Source organism: Sitodiplosis mosellana, unplaced genomic scaffold (assembly GCF_009176505.1).
Source record: "Sitodiplosis mosellana isolate CC-2019 unplaced genomic scaffold, AAFC_SMos_1.0 Smas_scaffold_1, whole genome shotgun sequence".
Lineage (NCBI taxonomy): Eukaryota > Metazoa > Arthropoda > Insecta > Diptera > Cecidomyiidae > Sitodiplosis > Sitodiplosis mosellana.
The window spans coordinates 22679092-22703627 of NW_022595244.1; the positions used below are offsets into that span (position 1 = coordinate 22679092).

At 37.6% G+C, this 24536-nt stretch overlaps 1 protein-coding gene across 4 annotated transcripts in view; it reads right to left on the minus strand.

The window, feature by feature from the left end:
• LOC129575866 (uncharacterized) overlaps positions 1-24536 on the minus strand; it is a 41464-nt gene that overhangs the window by 1982 nt on the left and 14946 nt on the right. For all 4 annotated transcript variants that reach the window (XM_055460044.1, XM_055460035.1, XM_055460016.1 and 1 more), the window contains 15 exons: positions 22023-22250; positions 21514-21902; positions 18364-20873; positions 14531-16920; positions 13841-14450; positions 2179-2256; positions 1879-2061; positions 1607-1797; positions 1269-1440; positions 986-1164; positions 804-895; positions 642-741; positions 458-580; positions 219-352; positions 2-147 (listed from right to left, as the gene is read on the minus strand). In XM_055460044.1, coding sequence (XP_055316019.1) covers positions 2-147; positions 219-352; positions 458-580; positions 642-741; positions 804-895; positions 986-1164; positions 1269-1440; positions 1607-1797; positions 1879-2061; positions 2179-2256; positions 13841-14450; positions 14531-16920; positions 18364-20873; positions 21514-21902; positions 22023-22171 — 7446 coding nt within the window. In that variant the 5' untranslated portion in view covers positions 22172-22250. The remainder of the gene's footprint in view (position 1; positions 148-218; positions 353-457; positions 581-641; positions 742-803; positions 896-985; positions 1165-1268; positions 1441-1606; positions 1798-1878; positions 2062-2178; positions 2257-13840; positions 14451-14530; positions 16921-18363; positions 20874-21513; positions 21903-22022; positions 22251-24536) is intronic.

The window sequence follows — 24536 nt, forward strand, 5'->3', positions numbered from 1 at the left end:
CGGTCGGTTCCGGTGACAAACTCAGCACACACACTTGGCCCACGTATCCGTCACTATTGCAAACCCACACATCCTTCTGTGCGCCAAGCGTTGCGGCCGCACACGTGAACTGAAGTCCAGCGCGGGTTTTCCGAATCGACACTTTGTCTGAAATTGTTCAATTGATTTGCATCGCTGAAAATTTGGTCACATTTTAAATCATGTGCACGTGTTCTTACCGATGAATTCGGGTATTGGATGATGATCAAGTGCGGCTGTGATTTTCAATTTAACTTCGTTAAATGTTTTTTCCCACTGCGTACGTTTTTCCGACTTCGGAAAGACAACAGTCATGTGCTGCAATTGACTTCCACTGGTTTAAAAAGAGAAAAAGAGGTAAACGATTCAATCCACAAAAAAAAAAAAAAAAATTTGAGAAGTTAATTTGATGAAATTTTTCTTATTAAATTCCACTTACGATTGGCTCACGGCTAACTCCAATATACACAGCTGTGAATCGTTTGATTGTCGATCGGTTAATTGTCGTTGCAAGTCTTTCTGTAACTCCCGTACATTTTCCTCGATGCTTTGATGCGGACATCTGCAACAATATGCAATAAATTCAACGTTGTTGTTCCAAGGAAATGGTATGGAACACTTACCGAAGGCTCATGGTGATATCAAGGATTTGTTGCAGTTTGGTGCAATCTTCCGTCAAATACTCGATTTCTCTCATGATTTTTCGCACATTTTCATCTTTAGCTGTTGATACAAAGAGGTTTTATTGAATATGCTAATTTGATTTATTCAAAGAAAAGTGTTACCTTTGATAATGTCTAGATCTTCAATCGCAATTTTCATAAGCAGTTTGTATTTATTTGTATCAAGAGTGGATGCAACACTCATCGGGCAGGTTCTGCAATCAAGTCATTTTTTATCATTCATTTTTTTTTTGTATTTGTGTAATCAATCAAGTATATACACGCGTTCTAGATGTTTAACTTACATGCTTGGTTTTTTTATAGTTCCGCTGCGTCGTTTGATGCTAGTTATAATGAGCAAATCATTGAACAAGAAAAATCCACGTTCTTTGCGCCCACCTTGACCGTGTGGCATTGAAACTAAATCGAATGATAAAAATTGTCGATCGCCTGACACCAAATCAGAAATGCCTTCGATGACGCCCTACACAAATGAAAAGAAATGAAACGAAACGCAACGAGAAAATTGAAGGAAAAAACTTGTGATAAATATCGGCAATTTGATTCAATGACAATTCAAATCCTTACTTCAAGTTCACGTAGAGTGGCCTCGCGTTGGTCGTTTTCTAGTGCTTCACGTTCTTTGCAGTTTAAATGCAATAGAATGTCATGTACCAATTTCAAAGCTTCTTGCAGCGGTTTCTGATCCGGATGTTCTTCGTCTGTGTGCTTAATCAGTCTTTGGAACATCAATTCATAGCTGAAATGGAGTGACAAGAAAAGAAAAGCAAAATGAAATGTTATTAAAATGCATCAATTTGTTAAAGTACAATTGAGAATTTCAATCCTTGCCATTATTGAACAAATAATCATTGAATCTGATTGAAAAAGAATCAAGAAGAATGGTTAATTGAATGAGTACATACTTGGGAAACTTTTGTACTGGTTTGATCAGTAAATTGTCCAATGTTAGTTTGCCTTTGTGTTCGCGTGCCATATTTTCGAGAAAACGAGCGAATGCTGGCCTATGATTGGATGCACTTCGAATGGCCGATTTTGCACGATTCACATTATTTACGAACAATGTATATGTCTCCAGAACGATCGATGTTGAAAACTGAAAATGAAAATTACAATTAGTTTCTTATGCCGGGATGGATGATGCATTGACTCTCTCGGATGTCATATTGGATTATACCACTTGAACGAAAGCGTCTCCAACGCGTTGCAACGGTTCCCAGATCTCCAAACGTGAACGAAGCTCATCAAGGAATTGTTGATGAATATTAAGAATGGCAGGGACCATGAGGAAAATCTCATCGACTGTTTGTGCTTCAATAAGTGATGCATTCTCCTGTGACTTCAATGGATTTAAGTATTTCTGTGAAATGACAGAAAGAAGAAAAGAAGGGGAAAAAAAAACAAAAAAAAGCACTCAATTTATCGTGTCTTTCCACAAGCAATAATGCACTTATCGAAAACTTGAAAACTTCATTACCTTGACTACCGTTTCCAGTGACTCGACGTACGATTTCTCTGTGTTGAATAGCTCGACGACAACGTGTGTTCGCGTATCCTGTCAAGATAATCGAATGAAAACAAAAACAAAAACCCAACCGTTAATTACAAGGTTTGCTTTAATGGCGTATTGTGATTTCTCTATATTAATTTTATTTTCAAACTCGATTCCAATAAAATTACACACTGAAACGGTAATCGGATTTATATTCGATGCTAAAACGAGTAGGAATGTCTTAGTGAGCGAGAGGAAAATCCCAACACTATCGGGAAACTGTGTTTGCATGCAGATAGGGAGATTTTCCATTGAATTGAATTGTGTGGATTGCATGCAAATACATCGATCAATAAATTTTGCTCTGTTCATGTCGCTGCTGCTGCTGCTGCTTTTGCCGCGCGCGCGTTCGTCCTACTTAAATTCCAATTACACAAAGCCCCGATCATATGAACTGTAACGTGAACTGACATTATAGTTTTTAATGCGCTTCAATTGTTTGCACCGTAAAGTTAAGAGCGTTAGCGCCATCCAACTCTAAGTTTTTTTTATCCGCTCTTCTTTGAGTTTGTACAGAGAAAGGGAGAACGGGAGAGAGAGAGAGAGAGAAAAAGTCAAAGCTTTCGAAGAATATTTGATGAGTGTGACAATTTAACTAAATATTCGATATATTATTATTTCCATGAAATCATCACATGCAACGCGTTTCACAAGCTGCTCAATCGTAAGCGTATGTGTGTGTTAGAGTTGGTGTGTGCCATTATTGCTGTACTTTCGTTCCGTGTCTTTCTCTTTTTCTCGTTCATCATTCAAGTGGAAAATTTGTGAAAATTACTTCGTATGAACAAACGACAGAATATACAAAACAACAAGATCTACGATGTGGTTAATAATAAAGATAGACGCCCTTGTTCTGTATATTTGCGCGCTTATGGGCAAAACAATAAACGTGGAACGTACAAACAGTACGGTTATACGTATTAAATACACTCGCATTTACCATCGCGCAAATAATAAAATATCGGAATGAAAAAAAGAGGAAGCACGTTGAACGTAAGCAAATAAGCAACAGCAGCAACAACAATTCAGCTCGAGGAAAATAACTGCAGAAATTGTTCGAAAACCCGTAGAATGTTGGAACAACGCGCGATTGCAATCTCTCGCTCGAAGGAAGAGATTTAACAATGCGAATGCATTCAAGACGAATTCGATGTCACCTCAATCAAAATATTTATATTAACAACTTGACTACCAATTCTTTCGAGCTTTCTCCTTCCACTCACTCTTTGGTGCGCGACACACACACTTCATTCCATACGTTTCCATTTTAAATTGCATTTTTGCTTCGGTATTTGAGGTATTTGTTTGCGTTACTCGCTTCTTTTTATTCGTGTACTGACGTAGAGAAAATGCGCTCTCGCCACGAAAGGATTTGCAATGAAATTCATGTTTACTGTTGAATATGCAGCGTGGTACTGTTTTTTTCGTCGTCCCAATGCATACACACACTGAATTTATTCGATGTGGAGATAGGAATTTTATTCGATTTTATTTCCATAAAGGAAATAAAAGACAACAATTCCCTCTTCGCTTCTATCTCTGGTGCGATGGTTTGTTCGTAGTAGAGGAGAGTAGATTGTGTGGCTGGCTCCTCTTCTTATCACAACATTTACATCTTTATCGATTTTATTTTTAATGTGCAAACACCCTCAATATATGGGATATGAAGGGAAAAAAAACAAACAATTATAGAGCTGCTGTCCTTTATCGCAAACTGCAAGCGCATAAAGCATGAGTTAATGTACCATTTTGCTAGTTCAGTGGTAAATTATTATTACCATTTCATTATAATCGACTGCACACACAATTTCGAAAGAGAGAGAGGCAGGGTGGAAGAGAGTACGTTTCAAAATCGAGCAAAACACAATTTTGCTTATTGCAAGTGGAAACAAGTTGCGTTCATCGCGCGGGAGAGACTTTTCTCTCTCTTTTCTCTTAATTAACTCTGTAAAATGTGTGTGTGAGAGAGAGAGAAAGAGAATGCACAACAAGTAAAAAGTGGCAATGGATCGTGAAACGAGTGAAGCTGAAACGTGATTTTTCGTTACATTGTTGTGCTTTTGTGGTGTGCTATAAAAACATCGTTACGTCTGTTCTGTTGTATTTTTCCGGCCAAACAACAATTAGATCATAATGATAATGATTGTTCCCGTTCATTCAATCCCATGAAATTTTCGAATGCGGCATGGCGAATTTCAATAGAAAAAAATATTAAAAATGGAACATTCTTCATTCTTTTGCAAACAAAAATATCGACCATTAATGAAAAATGCGCCGTTTTGAAGAGCATCAAATTTACTTTATATACATATATAACCATATTTTACGTCCTGACTGAATTTCATTTTGATTGATATATTAAACACATTTAATGCATTTGTTTCATGCTATTGAATTGAAGAAAGAGAGAAAGACGAAGCAAACACAAGAAGCTGACATGCGATTCCGATGATACGTTTTCAATGGGGCAATATATCGTTGTAAGCTCTATAATGTACAGTTTATGAAATCGAAGGAAAGAAATAAAAACAGTGAGCGCGCGCGATTCGCCATTGCGAACGCAATTAAATTCGTTGCTTCAATTGATGTGTACGCTCCTAAAAATAGTTTATATATGGATGACAAATGAAGCCATTTTACATGAATCGTGTGGGTCGAATCTATTCGTTATGTCCTCATAACTAGAGAAAGAGAGAGAGAGAGAGAGAGAGAGAGAGAGAATGATTTGGATTTATAGTCCACATTTAACACTTATTTATTTTTCTTATTTCATTCCTTGGCTTTGGATCATCGTGACATTTGCGTTTCATTTCTGTTTCAATTAATGTGCGATGAAAAAATTCTGTGCATTTTTTTATTCATGACCAAGTAGAGGAGTACATATAGAGAAAACGAAAACCGCAACTGGTGTTCAATTAATAAGCCAAGCCACGCGATTTTAATAATGTACCGTTGAGTTTTCAAGTGTTTTTCTTTCGTTTTTCTTTTCTTCTTCGAAACAAGCAACACAAAGCGTCGTTGCTGTGAATACCTGTTGATTGAACAGGATCAAATAAATTAAAACGCAAAACTCTTATAAACATAAAATCGATATCAAGCCCCATTGTGTTGTAATTGTACTGAGGCGGTTGGAGTTTTTTTTTTTGCTACGAAGTGGTGGCTTCACACGCTCAACAATAATAATCGTATCCTCCATATCCGCCGTGTGTCTCGCACATATGCGCGGCGCGAAAACATGTCTATCCATTTTCAATTGATGGAAAACAGATGATAGCATGAAATATGTATACGTATACATATTTTTTGTGTTGAGTTTGTTTACAATATTTGTGAAGTGAAAGGCTAGAAAATGATGCGATCGTACACAATACCAGATATATAAATCAAGCATAGATATTCGGCGTACAATAATTTGCATTGCATTTTTCACGCATAAAATAATTTCTTTTTTCTCCAATCATCGTGTGTGAATAAAAACGAAGCAAATCAATGAAAACAGGATTGGTCTTGGTTGAAGCGAACGAAAAAATGAACAAACAAATGGAGAATGGGAACGAAAGAAAAGCCGGAAAGAGCAATAAATGATATTACGAACATTTTTATTCTGTTCGAGGCGACGCTATTTTTAGAGGGAAAAAAGGGAATTTTTTTCCATAATAATTATAACTCAGCTATTTCTTTTTCCATCACTGGCTTCGTACCCTAATGGTATATTAATGCAAGTTCAGCTGTACAGGCTTGTGTTTGCATAGATATCATTTTAGTTCTATTTGTGCACCGGTGACAGGATCGGATATTTCAATCTTCATGTGGATGGTAGACTGACTGTATTCGAGTCCAGAAATGTAGGTCATTTGCCTATCAAACCACAGTTCATATCGATTTTAGACGAAGCTCATCGTATCCTATTTCCATCCCCCTTTCGATGAACGTATAAAAAAAATCACGTCAATCCTCTAGTCGTGACATGAATATTTCATAAGCGAAAGTGGAAAAAAAACGTTTTCGGATGACCCGCGCACCGAAGCCAAGCCTCTTGTTGCGTGTTGATTAATTAAGAGCAAATGCTTTTACGGCGATAAACTTAAATTTTTTTTTCGCAATTATCGCCATTATCAAAATGTTTCGTTGATTTTTGTAATCACTTTATTTATAATTGAAATTTCAATTCATACCGCTGAACGTTCCTGAGAATTGAATAATATATGTATGGGAGTATTGAAAGGGGTTTATTGATTAACCAACCAGAAAGGATGAAATATTCACATTCTCCGGATTTGAATTTCATTGTCCGAAGGATAAGAGGTATAGAAATATGAACAGAATCAATATATTGGTGAACAAAGGATGAAAAAAGCGATTTGGCTAGAAAACCACAAGTCATAATGATTTTCTTTCACAATCAATATGTTTGCATATTCCATTTTTAATCACTTCCTTAGCCGGTGGACCCACCCACCCACTCGAATGTTTTTTTTTTTGTTATTCTGTCACTTACTACAAAAACATCTTCCATTTTATTTTCTACTTCGTCGAAGCGACTTCGGGTGTGTTCATTTCGTTTGTCTATTTCAAAATAATGGACAGCTGAGTTCGTTGAACTTACGTCTTTGTAGTTGAAAATCCATTTGTGTGCGCCCAGATTTCGGGTAGTACGGTCAAAATCCTCTTCAGAATCCGAGCATTGCTCGGACGGTGGAAATGACGCATTCGAATTAAGAACAGTAACCGTGGCATTCATTGGATTTGTTGCTGCAGGCATTGTGGTTGCTGTTATGGTTGTTTTTGCTACGGTATTTTCGTTTAATACTCGATTTTCACTAATTTTCGTCGTATCATTTAAATGTGTTTCGTTGGCAAGATTTTTACTAGCGTCGATTGTATTGAGAGAGTTTGTGTTTAGAACCGACATTTTCTACCACCGAACCGTCGGAACTTTGAATCGAAAGTACTCTCACCACTTACTCACACTCTAGTCTTTTATCAAGCTGAATTGTTTTTTTATGACTTGAGTTTGGTTACAATGACATTTCTTTGAGAGAAAAAAAAAACGGAGAAAAATTCAAATGCATTGAAGAGATTGCATAAAAATGTTGAACGAAACAAAAGCATTTGAAAGTATTTAGAAATCATGACTCAATTACTGAACGGAAACATTTGGAACTTTTTGCGACCTTCCAAGAATCTCGTATTTTTAAGATCAAAAGGGGAGTTAACATTATTTAGCATGGAGTTTTATGCTAAACTGAATGAACCACTTAGACGCCTATAAAGTATACAAATGCCCAAGGCAAAATATTTGCGATTAAAACACACACACAACATTCAGGGCCAAACGGAAAGCGCCTGCAAACCATTTAACATCATCATCACATTATTCACACGTCCCATCTTGCAGAAAAAAAGTCTAAGAATCTTAAAATGATTTGGATTAATGGTGAATCGTGTGAAATTGGCACCAATTGCTACACGATACCGATAAATACGGCTCCTATGAATGACATCGAATTTTCGGTTCAGCGGCGAGCGCGTTCAAAGCCAATCTAAAAATAAGCGACGTATTTGGCAACTCCTTTGCACTCAACACATCAAGTACTCCGGCAACACATACAATACACACACAAATTCTAAATCGTACACAGCAAAAGAGAGAGAGAGAGCAAAAGAAAACGCGCAGCACAATTCTCGCCGCATCGCATCCGAATTCGATTTAAAATCAAGAACAGATGTTTTAAATAGTTTTTTATGTTTATTATCGACTTCGATTTTCGCTTCGTTTTCGTCTATTTCGTGTTGTGTGCGCGCGAAAAAGTAGCAAATGGGAGAATAGGAAAATAGTTTGTGTGATTATTGAATGAAAATCGAACCGAACACAAAACGCACATACACAAACATTCACAACTGATCACCTGTGAGTCATAAAACATTCGAAACATCATCAATCATGAAACCAGCACAAACAATTTTCCGCGCTAACGATGTCCAAATTTCGAAACGCAGTTTATTTTTCAACGGCCATGTGACATTTGAATCGGTTAGAATAATCTTGACCCCCCAATTTTTCGTAAAATAAAACCGTAACATAAAGTTGGTTTGAAATAGTAGAGAAACATAGAAAGCATTTAAAATAAAAATGCAACATGTTCAAAGTGAAAATAATAGTGAAGATGGCTATGTTTCACTATTATTTTCACTCTGTGCATGATTTATTTTTATTTTAAACGTATTTATGTTTCTCTATTATGTTAACATTCAACATGATTCTTCTTTATTTTAAGAACTGCTTCTCAGTGATAACAAACTGATAAGGAATGCGAATTTCGATGTGGCGATAACACCAATAGATTCAGCACACCGAATATTGCATTAGAATCGGAAAAAAAAATTTAAACTTTTTATCGATTTTCGGCTTTCCCGTCTGCATGGGAAGTTTGTATGAAAACCTCGGAGCGGCGGTGAAACAACATTGGTTTATTTGGTAAATCTAAATATGCCCAAATTCCAAGTATTGGCCCGAGTGAACCAAAGAAACGGTTCATAAGGCATCTAGACTTTTTCGTATACCTAGCGTATATATGCATTGGAGCGAACGAATATTGTTTTTTTTTTTGCTGTAAACATTTGCGAAAGACAGGATGAAAAGAAAAAACCATTCATGCCTATGAATGTATACACAAGGTATATGCAAAGGTACCTTACGAACCGTTTCTACGTTTTACACGGGGGGTTAGCATTATCAATAAAAATCATTACTTGTACAATTGACGGCTCAGAATATTTCAATTTAACACATATTTTTCTATGTTTCTCTACTATTTTAAACCAACTTTATGTTTCGGTTTTATTTTACGAAAAATTGGTAGGTCAAGATTATTCTAACCGATTCATTTCGTTTCCAGTCTATCCATTTACTGTCTCTTTTTCTCTCTACTTCTTTCTCTGTTCCACCTTGTTCGATGCAAAGTAAAATGAATATTTTCAAAAGTGCTGGGGATTTGTCAATGACGAAATACGCAAAACCGAAATTGATTCAAAAGCCAAAACAATATACCGCAGCTTATAGCTAGTGAATGTATACACATCGAGAGTTTAAGATTAAATGAACACCAAATCTATATTATATTGAATCGTTGTTTATGGTGTTTTGTATTGATTTGCTTGTTGCGTCGCTTTTGAAACCAAATAAAATCCATATCGAACGAGAGGGAGGACTTTTATGTACAAGCTCGCCTTATCATAATAACGAATCGATGAACGTGTTTCACACGAGATAACACAACATTAAAATTCGAACCGAATGAACGAACGAACCGAAGTCAATATAACGTTGCCTAATTTACAATATGAAATGTTTGATGTTCGTCGGTGTTTTTCCTATTCGATGCGCGCGTTTCGAATGCAGCGCAATAAATATAATGCGAATTAAATTTTTCCGAACGTTTCCTGTGCATGTGGTGTTTGCGCTGATGGTGGATTGGTTCGTGTGATCGATTTCCACTGAAAATATATTCAATTTGCGTACATGAAATTGCGTAATATTATCGCAGCTGATTGAGTTTCCATTGTGTATTGGCGGAGAGCAAATCGTTCGAATAAATAAAAGTGAATACACCGTTTAGTGCTATGGACAAGGTCCGAAATATTTTCCAAGGGCAAATGAAAACGTGCTTATTTCAACAAAAGTAAATGAACCTCATATTTAAAGCAAGTAGTACGTCACTTAGAATAATACAAGAAGAAATAGGTGACACCTTTCGAAAGAGACCATTTGTTTACCAACGCACACGTTTCGTTTTATTGTGCATAGAATACAGGATATTTTTTCGCTTTTATTTCACCACATTTTATGTTCCTATCGAAGATTTCCAATCATCGAAATTAGTTTACGTTTTTTTTTCCTTCGATAAATCCATAGAGATGAAAAGATTTATCACAATATAATCCTTTGTTCATTGCGAGCACCTAATGGAATTTAGTGTATGCAGCAGGTACGAGCCATTCGGAGAGAAAGAGTAATAAAACGATCACCGAGAGAATCAATGGATGTTTCCACAGCATTCACTGCAAGCACATCAAATGGGAGAATAGCGAAAGAGTAGCGAACGGGAAACGAACGACACATATGAAAATCGTAACACGCGTGAAAAATTTTCTAGGCCAAGCACCCACACGCGACAATTCGAAGCAAACGACATATCACAGACGCATGCATTTATCGTACGCTCTCCTCTTCTGCTCTCCCTCTCCCCCTCCCTCTCTCTTCCACATGTGCCAAAACATAAAGTCTACCCTCTATCAATTTGTATGTTGCCTGGCTTGTGTTTTTCTTTTATTGTTAGCATTGTTGTTGTTGTTGGTAGTGGATTGACTTGACGCCGTTGGAAAATCTCTCGCTTGCAATGTCTCTCGCGTTCTTTTTTCTTTGGTGTGTGCGTTCAGTTTTCGTTTTACCCTACGTTTGCATCACATACACATGCCACTTACAATCACACGACAAACACGCATCCAGAGTAGAAAGAGTAAACTGAAGCGTGTAAAAATATGAAAGTAAAAAAAAAACTTGTTCAATTATTTTATCCACATCGTCGTCGTCGTCGTCTACAGTAAAACATTCCGATGCTTTGATTCCAAATAAGCTCAAATCATTTACCATTAAATTATTCTTTTGCGTTTCAATATCGATTTATGTTTCGTTTCAACTTCTATTTGCCAAGCGAACGAAAAAAATACACCGCAAAGAATTATGAAGATTTTATACATGCGACACATCAAAATTATCGATTTTATGGCATTTTTTTTTCGCTCTCGTGTGCTGATCAAATACAAGCAGCAAATAATGAGGTAGGGGGAGAAAGAAAGAAAGAGAAAAAGAGAGACTTAAAGAAGGAGCAAAATAAATTCGATTGATGTAGAAACACGCGCGCACTGCTTCTAAGCTTTTTATACAGCCATTTCGAGTCTTATTACATCTCTTTATCCATTGAACATGAACAGCGGGCTCTCCAATAAAAACACAGCATTTTGATAGTTTCAATGAGCGATGAATCAGTGGATGTGAACACATAAAAACGGGATAAAAAAGAAAGAATGGAATCGTTTCAGCACGGATTGGTTGTTTTTCTCTCTCCGCTGTATCGATCTTCTATCTGTTTAAAAAAGCGATACAATCGATATTATCAAAAGCCACAAATCGATTAATGGGATAAGCATGCGGAGAGAAGGGGAAAAAAGCGCCGAGACCATTTATATGCTAAAAAGCTTCACCACCGGATGGAAAGTAGCAGATTTATTTGCGTCACACGGGCATTTGTTGTTCAACAAATAATCAGTTTCAATGCGAACAGCTAATCAATATAATCATGTGCGTTTCGTTTTTATTTTTATTCTTCTTGGAATTTTTTTCACCACGTTCGATAATAATGTAACAAATTTATGCAATCTCTTTAGTAATGCTCTTTCGCTCTCACAAGGAAAAAAGAATCGTCTATAGCTCGGTGATGCTGAGTGGCATGCACACAAACACATAACTTATGTGAAATTCGTTAGTTAACCAAAACTATTATAGATTTGTGTTGCCCAAGGCGTTTTCGCATTGTGCAAATTCTGAATTACACAACGACTTTTTAATCACTTCACATATGAATTCACACCACAACGCTTATAGATTGAACCATAGCAGAGCAAAACATCAGACAAACTAATACAAGTTTTCGTTAAGTAAACGAGTAAATGGATATTGCCACCACGGAAATGGCAATTAAAATAGCAATAAAATCGCCATTCAGGGGTGTAGCAAAAAAAACCAAACATTTACACAAAACAATTTAGATAGAAAAACTTTTCTTGTGGCTGTTTTACGAACGAGAGCGTTTTTTTTGTCACTGCTCACACGGGAAATAAACGAGGACTTTTCCAATTTGTTTTCTTTCTTTTTTTTTTATTGTGCAGCCCGTTTGGCTTGCTGGCTATTCAACACTAATCGTTTGATTTATGCTTTTGGTCGAAATAGACACTTTTTTCGGATTCCATTGAACCACACACTGTGAATTGAGCACATAATAGAACCAACAGAAAAAAAAAACAAAACTACGAATACGCAAAGTGCAAGCAAAATAGAAATGTAATGTCGACGCGTAGCGATGCCTAACTGAATCCTATGTTCGCTTCGACCTGCCAGCCTTGTTCATCTGGATGTCGACATTTTCCCATGAGTGAAAATCTACAAATAGAAGAAAGCTTTGTTCCCAGTTCGACTCTGTTTTGTGTCGACAAGCATAAAGCTTGAACGTGGAAAGACAGCGTCGTTATAGGATACTTCACTCAATTTGAGTAAAAAAAAATGGCTAGTTTTCTAAATGATGCATCGATTGGAAATTTTTTCCACTTGCTTCTGACTTAGCTCGCTCAAACGCAAACGCAATGCGTACTGCTGCTGGTGGTGGTGTCACTGAGAAGATACATGGGAACTTTTCATCATTTTCAAGAGTGTGCATGTGTAAATGATTCTTTGGAATTTTTGCTCGTGCAAAAGGGAAAAAAGGCAAAAAATTTGCTCAATTCTATTATGTCTTTCATGGGATGCGTAATATGAAAACAGTAAGGGCCATTGTAAACAAATTTGAGGAATGAAATTTTTAAATGAAATTTGTTCCGAAACTTCTTGATGATATGAGATTTAAAAAGTGTATGTCTTTTCCATCTTTTTTCCCTTTCACAATATGATAAACACAACACTTGGCATCGGATGAATGTGGCCACTCCAACGATTCAGAGCGCATGTACCGAATGGAAAGTTGGGCATTTGTTCCAATCGGAAAATTCGAGTCTCTCTCAAAAACATTCACTCACAGCCTATCACATTGCTCGCTCGCTCGCCAGCTCGCAGTGTATGTGTTTGAGTGAGATTTGTTTCCTGCTCATAAGCACCGTTGGCAGAAATTAGCCAGAATTTGTTGCTTCAACTTTATTTAAATGCCACTGTTTATTTTGTCGTTTTGGTTTCATTGCTTTCGTTATGTGTTTTCGCGCGAATATTTTCATCACTCACATAAAATTGGCCCCAAAAAACTGTTTGATGATTCATCCGGCAATTGCAAATTTTTGCGCTCAAACATCCAAATGCATAGCGCGAAGTAAGACGATAGTTGTTTTGAACAGTTGCATCGTGTAAATGATAGAAATTTCTGAATATTCATTGCAATTTGATTTCGAATCGGCTGTGCGATTTCAAACATCACAGAGAGAGAGAGAGAGAGAGAGAGAGAGAGAGAGATGTGTGTGCGATTCAAAACAGCAGAACGAAAAGAAAAAATCGCAAAAACTCTCGAATGGCGAGTGTCGGTCCGTTTGTTGTTGTTGTTGTTGTTGCAGAAACGTAGAGTAGGTCATATTTGTTTGTACTGATTCACAAACATTGGGTATTCTATTTCTGAAGGTTTAACTACGGTGTGTGTGTGTGCGCAATTCGTGCACGTTGTTTCAGCCGTTTGCCATATCGCGCATATATAGGAAACAGCGCAACCGAAATTGAATTCCAAACGATGTGGAAATAGTAAATAGAGCAACAGGGAAAAAAAGCAACACTTACCAAAAACTGTTGAACAGCCATAGGAAGTGCATACGCATCCATATTTATCACTTTTTCATTTCGTTCATGTTGTTCGGCCGTAGTCATTTTTTCGCTGGAGCCTCTCAATAGTTCGGCCAATAGTTCCGGGGTCGCTTTGAGCGGCAATGATTGATTGTGTTTCATTGGCGCTTTGCCACCACGCTCATCAAAACGATTCATTTTTTCGGCGTTGCTCAACAGCGATATTGCGCCCGGCGATGATGCATTCCGTTTGGTGAGTTTCTCTTTTGTTTCGGACATTGCACGTTTACTATGGCGATCGTCTGCATTTCGTACGATATAATGGTCGGCGGAGAATTTTTTCGTTTCTTTTCGCGGTGATGTTTCAACGCAGCTCGGGAAACGTTTATGATATGCATGTACGGCTTCGTCTCGTGGTGCTTCCATATGGGCTGGCGTTGACGCAGCCCGGGTGTGCATGGGAATCGGTAGTGAATTTTCCGTTTCGCTGGATTTTCGTGACGATGATGATTTACCCATTGAAATGCTGCGTTGCGTGAATGGTGGCACTATATCATCATAGGCCAATAGATGTGAATCACGTTGCTTTGCCGACAACCTGTATGGGCTGAAATGAGGTGGGTAAACATTTTTAATTATTACCATAAATTCTTTCTCGCAATATGTTTTATGTAAATGATGGATTACCTTTCCGAACGATTAAGCTCTTCTAATAAACCATCGTAGTTTTGTTTGGCCGGTTTTTTCATTTCAGCCTCAAGCATTTGACCGTATGGCCCTCGCAGTGGTCGTTTTGAGTATCGTTTTAAATCATGATCGGGTGCCGGACTTTGACTTGTTCGATCCCGAGGTGGTGGCGTTCTATCACTCATTTCATTGTCTGATATGGAATCGGAACGCAGTACGAATATTTTGCTACGTGGTTTTGATGGTGGCGGTGATGGTGCCTGTGATTCATCCTTTTCCTCAGAGCTTTGCAGAGAGAGGCTTTGTCGACGTGTTTGAGTTGTACCTCTTTGCGGCCAAACCGGTTGTCGGCCGCAATCAGAGTCGGGTGTGAAAACATCACACGATGCTGATGTTGGTTGGGTGGCTTCATCGCAACTGACACCGGCACTATCCAAATTTACCCTTGTAAAGACTGAATCCGGTGAAGTGGCTTCCAATGACGACAAACTGTTCAAATTATTTTTGCGTGTTTTTTCATGGCCATCAATTTGCAGAGTTTCATTTCGATATGCGCCGATTGGCCAAATTGGTTGACCGTTGCTGTCCATTTCAGGTACGTTACTCAAATCATTCGAACTATCATCGCCAACCGTCCATGAAACTGCATTCAATTCTTTATTATGTTTGTCCAATGTTGCCCATTGAATGTACATTCCTTTCCGACGTTTCGATTTATCGATTCGCCGCTTTTCATTGTGATGGCCTTTCGGCGAATTTGTGCCAGATGTCGATGTTGATTGATTGCTGTCATCGCTACGATTTTCATTGCTGCTTTTATCTTCGTTACTGTAACGCTTGCGAACTTCGACCCCATAATCAGAGCTATAATCAGATCGATTTGGCTGCTGTGACGAAGTATTTTCCATTTCTTCAAATGACGATCCACTGACGCTTGAGCCAGGTGTAACAGCAATTGCTGGCAATGCGTCTATATCCAATGTTGGACTTTGTGCCTTTTGTCTTAATTTATCTGCTAAGTCGTCTGCTTTGGAGCTTCGCGTACTCCGTTCACCTTCTTTTTCGTCATTGTGCGTGGCATTCAAATTATTAACACTTCCATTTAATTTCATTTGTCTGGATTGAATTTCCGAAAAAGCTGGCATATCACCTTCGTTTGGTTCAACAATTAAAGTCTTATTCGGAACATCACTCAGAACATTTTCGTTATCCACTTCACCGCCACCGAGTTGTAGGTCAGCCGATTCGGTGTGAGAACATTCATACACTGGGATTGGAATCAAGCATGGATTGGCCGTTTCAAAGTAATTATCAACGCCTTGTATAGCCGTTTCATCACGCGGTGAATCAACGGTCAGTTGTGCGGCGTTGATTGTCCTCATCGGCCATGAATGAACCTTTTCCGAAATACATGTGTCACTTTTGTTGGAAGTTGGTGAATGTTCACACTCTTCTTCTAATATCATATTGGCTGTGGCTGATGCGTCTATTAAGTCTAAATTCAGATCATTTCGTTTATCACAAGGCCCTTTCAATGGTATCCAAATGTCGGTGCATTCATTCAGTTTTGAATCTTCCGGGCTGGAGCTTCCACTCCGTTCCTTTTTACATGAGAAACTCAATGGCGGCGATTTCGCTTTACTCAACGATGCTTTAAGGGCGCCCAATGCTGATCGAATGTATTTCCCCGATGAGTAATCAACTTGTGAAAATGACGCACTCCGAAATGGAATCCCTTTTTGTGCGTTTGCATTCACAGTCGGGCGCAATGTTTCCGATGCAGTTCGATTTGGAACGATCGTTTCTTTCTCTTTTTCTACTTCTCTGTGTGGACTACCTTCTTCTGGGAGCGATAACATTGGCTTTTCTTTATCACGTGTCTTTAGAATACTTTCTAAATTCGATACACTGGTATTCGGGCGAAGCGTATCGATTAACGAATGCTTAGGCGTTGGAACATGAAACAAACTCTGGCCGATTGACGTTGAGTCGCTTTCTTTTTTTTCACTGGTGGAATGATCAAATTTGGTGCCCAATATGGGACTCCCCGACTCCGAAGCCGATGTGTCAATGAATTTTTCAATGCTACCACTGTTGCGGTGTAGTGATGTTCGCGGTTTGCGTGGCGGTGGTATCGGTGGAATTTCATTTTTGCTTGTGGTTTCATTCGTCGGTGTCGATGACTGCGTATTGCTATTATTTCGTGGACCTTTCAACAATTCGGTTATTTCACGCAGACGCTCCAATTTATCACTTGATCGCTTACTAGCCAATTCAATGTCAAGATTCGTCACTTTTTTGTCTTCCGGTGGATTCGATGCTGCTCTTCGACCAAAACGTAAACGCTGCCAACGATCCAACGTATTGTGACGTTTTTCCATATTTAGTTGCTGTTAGAAAGTGGGAAATAGAGAAGAATGAATTAAAGAATGAATTAAGATGAAATTAGTAGTTAAATGATGAAATTCCTCCTGTCTTTTGTGGTTTAGAATGTATACCAGTTCCGATCGTTACATTTCGTTATGATTGAAAAATATGGCCAGGATAATGATTTCATTTCATTACGAAAGAAAGTCAATAAGTCAACGAAATCTTGTGAAAGATGAGAGTACTTCTCAAATTGAAAAGTCAAACAGACAGTAAAACACACTAAAACATCTGGCAATTTAAGAATGAAGTGTCGAGGAAATTCTCGTAAAGTTTGGCGTAATCGTTTTTTTTTTCGTGTGTCATGTTCTATGCGATCGATTTTCGATTCAGTTCGTTGTAATGGTATTTCTTTGCGTTCGTTGTGCGACATTTGGCTGCGATTGACAAGTGCACGAGATTGACTTGTGTAATTTGTACAACGTTTTGTATTCGAAAATGTTTCGAAAAATCGACCAAATATCGGTATGTTGCACTGTGTGTTGTGGTTGAATGTTTTTGTCGGTGTCATTCGTTTATGTTTGTATCTCTGTTAAAATGAAAGTGAAAGAGTTGATTGTGGGAGTTGCGCGTAAGCAAAAAGATCACATTTCATTATGTCTACGCCAAGAATTAGCAAAACCGTTTTTTTTTTCCTTCCCCAAACCGAAACAGATGAAAGAAGAGCCTACATCAAAAGCGTTAGCCACTTCGTACACATAACACATACACACACATGTATAGTCGGTGAGTGAGTGTAAAGATGTGCGCGCGCACGTTCATTCGCTTCGTCATTTTCTTAAATGAAAAATTTAAAAATAATTTTCATCAAGAAAAAAAAAAATAGATAGAATTCAAGTGAATTTTACGTGCTGCTTAACAGACTTATACTTCAGTTCTGTTGATTGAATGCTTTGCCTTTTTCCTTGATTCATTTTTTTTTTCGTTCACCCAAAAACTTCTGCTTTTTCTCAATTTCAAATCCGATTTTTCATAGACATTAAAAAAAAAACACAAGTGATGCCAGCACATGAAAATTGTGTCATAACAAATCGAGTGACTATGAGTTTAATTCTCCATTTCCTAAAATGTTAGTCGACTGAAACGAAAAGAATCTTATTTTCATCGAAATAATCGAAGTGAAATGAACATCGATGCCAAATTTTCTTTCTGGAAAATGACGAATTTAATGTATTTTAATCGATGGCAAATTTATTTATTCAGAAATTGATGCATATGAAAAAGATTGAAGAATGGCTGGTAGTTCTTTTGGTGTGGGAATTTTGTTTACTTTAAATCTCACATAAAAACGGAATTTAGAAACCAAATTGAATCGTAAAACCGATGAAAAACACATATATATTTGATTTCAAAGCGAAATGAAATCATGTGTGCACGTATTTCAGGTACGTGTTTGCTCTACTTACGGTATTTGGGCTTAAATGATGGGCATATCGATGATCAATCGTGTTTTGAATGTTACGATATCTGTCCGAAATTGAGTCAATGTAACTGCGATTTAAATTCGATTGTCGGTCGAATGAGTATCCTTCGCCGCCGCTACTATTCGTTCGGCGATGGTTCACAAAAATAGCCAAATCCTTTTCGACACAGTTGTTATCAAATGAAGCTCGTCGATTGAAAAGACGATGATTTTGATATTCAGACGATGAAGCTTGAATGGGTTTATGTTCAAAAAGTGTACACTCTTCGTTTGAAATATTCTCAGTATTTGCACTTAAGACTAAATTTTCATGAGACAATAAATTTACACTTGGTTCAGAATCCGTGTTTTCATCATCATTTATGCACAATTCACGGTTATTTTCACTCGCTTTCACACTTGCTTCCACACTATGGTCGATCGTTTCGATAATTTTGCACTGATCATTCGATGTGATTGCACTTTGATCCGTGCATTCAATACAATTCACTTGGTATTCACTTTGTTTTGATTTGTCAACGGCAAAAAGTTCATTTTCCACCGTTAATGATGGAGCAGCTGGTGTGGTGTGTGTTGTTGTGGCGCCGTTTTCGTCGTCGTCGTCGTAGTCTCGATACGTCGATGAAATGTGTGCGACTTTTTGTTTAAATTTTTGTTCTGTGTGTTCGGCAGTGGTGACGGCGACTGAACCAGCAGTTGTTGTATCAGCTAAATTTAATTTTTCCAAATGACACAAATACTCGTCGTTGTCACCGTTAACGCCTTCGTTGTCGAATGTATCATTGCCTCTGCCGTTGTGGCAGTGTTGTTGTTCGTCGTCGTCGTCGTTGTCGTTGCGTTGACTTTTCTCCCAATCCTCTGCCCGATTCTCATCACAATCACTTTTCAAATGTTTATGCGTACGATCAGCGCGTATTTTATAATTTATGATTTGATTACGTTCGTTGGCCGTTTTTGAATGAGATTCTTTGGCTGCTGAAATTGACGTCAATCGATGAATTTTACTGTCAATGGATTTATATGGTTCACAACATCTATCGATATTCCTATTGTATTGCGTTTTCAAATCGTTGTTATTCGCTGAATTTTGTTGGCACGTGTCGACAAAGTCATCGTCGCGCACAAGTTCCGATTTATCTTTAAGTTTTGGTTGGCTTCCAACTAAAGTGGAGCTATCACTACCGATCATAAACAGAGTGGCCGTTTTTCGTACAGCTGTCACATTCTTCGAGCAACACACCAATTTCTGTTGATCTTCTTGAACTATTGGAACTAATACTTCCGCGAGAATTGGCGGAGGTTTCGAGGAATAATCGATCGATTGAAGACGTTTCAATTGTTTGATGAACGTTTTATCCAATTGTCCAATGCAATCACTACAATTTTCATTGGTCGTTTGAACCCGTCGCAAATAATTCAATGGCGTTTCATTTGAAATTGTTATTGGGTCAGTTTTTCTCTTTTGAGATTTTGCACATTTATCACTTTGATTGCGTTGTGTTGATGGCTGGATCGCGTAATCAACATAGAACTGCGCTGAATGATGATACAAATTGTCATGCTCTAAACACTTGTTCGCTTCCAAAATATCCGTTTCAGTGGTTGTGTCTGATTTACAAAACGAATTTTGATCATTATTTTGATTTTTATACGATTTACAATTATTATTTAAATGCGTTGGAACGATTGCCTCACTGCCAATACAACACAGATTCGATGGGTTCTTATGCGGTTGCGAACATTCCACTGATTGATCATAACATTTATAATTGGTGGCTTTAAATCGTGAGCCTTTTTTGCATTCACTGTAACAACAAAAACAACACTGATCGTAGTCTAAACAATGGAATTTTGCTTTATTTACGTGGAAATCACTGGTGGTGGTGGTGCTGTTGCTGCTGAAGCCATTCACTTTATTTGCGTCAACCCATGACTGATCGCCGATTGAATGAACAACATTGCTATTGAATTTATGGGCAACTTTGATTATTTTTCGATTTTCACTGTGACATGGTTTGGCTGTGGGATATTCGCTTAATTTTCTCGCATGCAACGGCGAACACTCGCACTCGATTTGGTGATGCTGCTGTTGCTGCTGCTGATGATGGTGATGATGATGATGATGATGATGGTGTTGGTGATGTGTAGGCGATAGACGGCGATTTTTACGTTTATTCTGATTTTTCCCAACGACATCCAGATAATGTACGGGGTGTTTGTGTTCGCTCGATGTGATTGATTTATGACTATTATCGATTTGATTTGCTGAAATGTGGCAACAAATTGGCGTTGAAAATTGTTGACGATTTTTATTTTCCACCGTAGAATAATCGCCGCACAGTGTCAAATTAGCCGATGTTGGATTAACGTTCGTTGATTTGTTACTGACTTTATTCGCTTCGTAGTTGGAAAATGGCTGCTGTTGTTGATCACTTGCACAAGTGACCGATTCATTCGGCTGGCTTCGGCCCGAACCGACCATTCTATTCTTGGCTGGAAACAAAAATAAAAATCATCAATTCAATCTGACTGACTTTTGTACGTGTAAGATTATGTGAATCACAATTCAGATCGCACCGAGCACGCCTGACACACACGAACATACGCACGCACACTCATTCAGCCACAACACAATAAGTAAATGCACATTTAGAAGAAAAAAAATAACTGTGAGCATGCGCTACGCATGCGAGACAGACACAGAGACATGAAACAATCACCCGATCGACATACTACTTTCACAGTGTTTTCCGTTCGCGCGAACGAAGAAAAATCGACTTTGAAAAATGAAAAATGCTAACCGAATTGTGAAAAAGAGAAAGCAACTTTATTTTTAAACAACACACAGCCATGTGTGTGTATGTTGAACTGATGAACGATCAGCATGATATGCGCGTGTGCATGTGTTTACATTGGTTGGTGTTTATGTGCGCGAATGCGCTTATTTTCATTATGTCGATCGCTCTATCCTGAATAAATAGCTATCATTGAGACATTTTTGTTATTATTCATTCGATCAAGACGGAAAATGAGGTGATTCTTCATGACTCCTCTTACTCACAGACACACCCACTAACCCAAATTTATATATCGTTCTGTTTAGCTACCGTTGCAACAACAAAAGAAAACTTACATAAATCGCTTGATCTTGGATTGTCCATTTTGTTGATCCAAGGAAGGGAGCATTTTTTCGTATTCAAACAGCATGATCCACTCACCGAAGTGACATCACTATTGTCGCTATCGCACACATTTGGCATTGACGAAGAATGAACGGACGAATTTGTATTTTCAACAATACTCCGAAAACCATTTATGCTTTGTGGTTCTGTGTCATGTTCGCTGCTCAACGAATGAATATCTGATGTGGAATTCCTTGATGAATACGCCTTCGAAATATGTTCGGCCATGCTAAGTGACGATGACCGGAAATGTGTACAGTTCGACGAAAGACAACCCTGACTCAATTTCACACCATATCGAATGGTGCCCAGTGTGATATAGCCAGCCTCTGGTATTGCTCTGCGAAAGAGAATCGAATGTAAAAGCGCCGAAAACTAGGCAAATTTTGCATTTGAAGCGTTTTCATTTCGTTCACTTGCTCAGATTACGGTAAACAAAAAACTACAGTTGCATACTTACCTTTTCCATTCTTTTCCATTCGAATGAACGTTGCCACGTTCATTTGCCGCATTCGTTTTGTTCGACATAATCGCCAAGGGTGATTTGATCACGGTTTCACTTTGATTATTGGCCATGTGCGCTCTTGAATCACCGTATGAAAAATCCATTATAATTTCCAAATGCGTGCTGCCAAAAAACACCGAATTGAAACGAAACCTCTATCTCGATAATCATGTCAATAAAAACCTGTAATTTACGCACAAAAAAAAACAAAACAAAAAAATCAATTTGCAAAACTTCCTTTAGTAATCGTCTGAGAAGATTTGGGTTGGCAGCGCGATTCGAACGTGATCTCGTTAAATGCAATTATGGCTTTGCAGCGAATATGAAAATCGGACTTATTGAAGAGAGTGTTTTTCGACGATGTGTTTTTTTTTGGAGTGAAAAACAATTCGCGACTGTATATTATTATTTGGACTGTATCTTGGTGTGTCATCATTCCAAAAAAATTCGCGGCTTTGGCGTTTTATTGTTCGTTTTATTTTTTGCTTTGACGCAATACCTGTGAGAGAAATAACGATAAACTCAATTGGATAAATTCCATCGTTATCTGAGGAATGCAAATCAAAATAGCACACAAAATGATGGATGCGATAAATTATCGTATGATAAGATAAAGTCAGTACTATGGCAGCAAATGCAAAAAAAAAATATATAGAACAATTCATAAAAACGCAAAAAACTTAAATACAAACAATCAAAAATAATTTTAATTTACAATGTCAAATTCTATTTACGTGAATTACTCACATCAGGAGAATTCCATTTGAATAGTATACTGGAAATTGTTATTTTTTCCACACTCTTGTTTACAATATTAAAATGTATATGAATTTTGGAAAAATCGACTTTCGGTATATTCGATCAATTGAACAGAAAAAAAAAAGGTCCATTCTATGCCTTTTGAACGAGCAAAAGCAATTTATTAAATTGTAAAATTCATTGGTTTTCCATTTTGTTACTATATGCACGGTGTTGTTAAATTATTGCGCATGAGAACAGTTATACAAATCTTAGCGTCAGCATACGAAACAAATAGTCGGCTTTTTTCAATAAGTTTCGCATTTTCTTCTGACTGCATCTTGCCAATTACGTACATTTTGCGAAATTAAACATGATTCCCAAGCTTCTATAGATCATACGGTGTGTGTGTGAATAGTCTTTGAAAAATCCGTTTGAACTTATTGGACTCCAGTCTCTTTGCAACATATATATTCAAAATACCGGCATATTCCAAGTAATGAATGAAATCATTAAAAAAAATATGCGAGAGAGTCGAAGTGGAAGAAAAGCCCATTCCAATCGATTTACAAAAGAGATCTATTTCTATGAAAGAGTTCTTTTTCGTTCAATAATCATCAATTATGGGCAATGGTTGTAAACAACACGATAAAGTGTTAGATTTAGTGCGCCGTTGTGCATTCAACTTCGGAAGCTTGACTCATTCTGGTGCAAAATGTGTGTCAGATTTTCGGCGCACGGTTCGTTTCTCAAAATAAATTCAAAACAGAGAAGCCGCATCCTTTTCATTCGATCACTCACTCACGCATTTGCATTGAGAACACAGAATGAACATTGAACATGCTGATTATACACTATGGTTAGAGAAAATTTTCACATTACACACTAATTCAAAAACTCCAATAACTTCCTTAAATAGCATATACACCGTCAGCGTGTAATGATCATGCTCGTTTCAAATGTTTCTTTGGAATCGTGCAACGACTTGATAAATTGAATTGAATTTTTTACCGCACGAGACTTTTATTGATTCAACCTCAACAGATGGATTGCGAAATGTGCACAAATAATCCAGTAATTACACTGACATTTGGCTCTTGTACGCAAAATAATGGGCACCACATATCCATTTATTATATCGTTGAATTAATGTACGTACAGTCCAATTTGTTGATGTGTGATTTTTATTGCACTGTGATAAATATACCATCTAGAATTCGATTCACCGCTTTTCTAATAAACAACTGTGCATTATTCGTTAACACAGAAAACCTAAAAGAAAACTGTTTTTCAATAAATAAAAAAGGAAAGAATTCTCTTCACGCTGACGAATAAAATTTGAATTCCAAACTTTTTCCTTTGAAGTTGGAATAAAATATTGCGTAGAATTTTACATTTCGAAATGTTACATAAACAATTATGTTTTCTTCTGAAGTCTTGAAGTGTTACTCTTAAAACGCAGCCTTTTCTTTGGAATCGTGATTTCAAAACTGTGTTGCACTGTGTTAACGGTGTGCTTGACTTGATTATGACGTGAGACAATTATGTTGCCATAATTGACGTATTTTTGAGTTGATCAGCTATCGTTCGCCAATCAAAATATGATTTCTGACAAGAGAAAAAACAAGAACAATGTCTTTACTCAAGCGAAACATACTTATATATGTTCAGGCTTGGGCTGATTGTTGGAGGTGTGAGGGAATCATTGTGCAACGCAAAGCATCAAAGAGT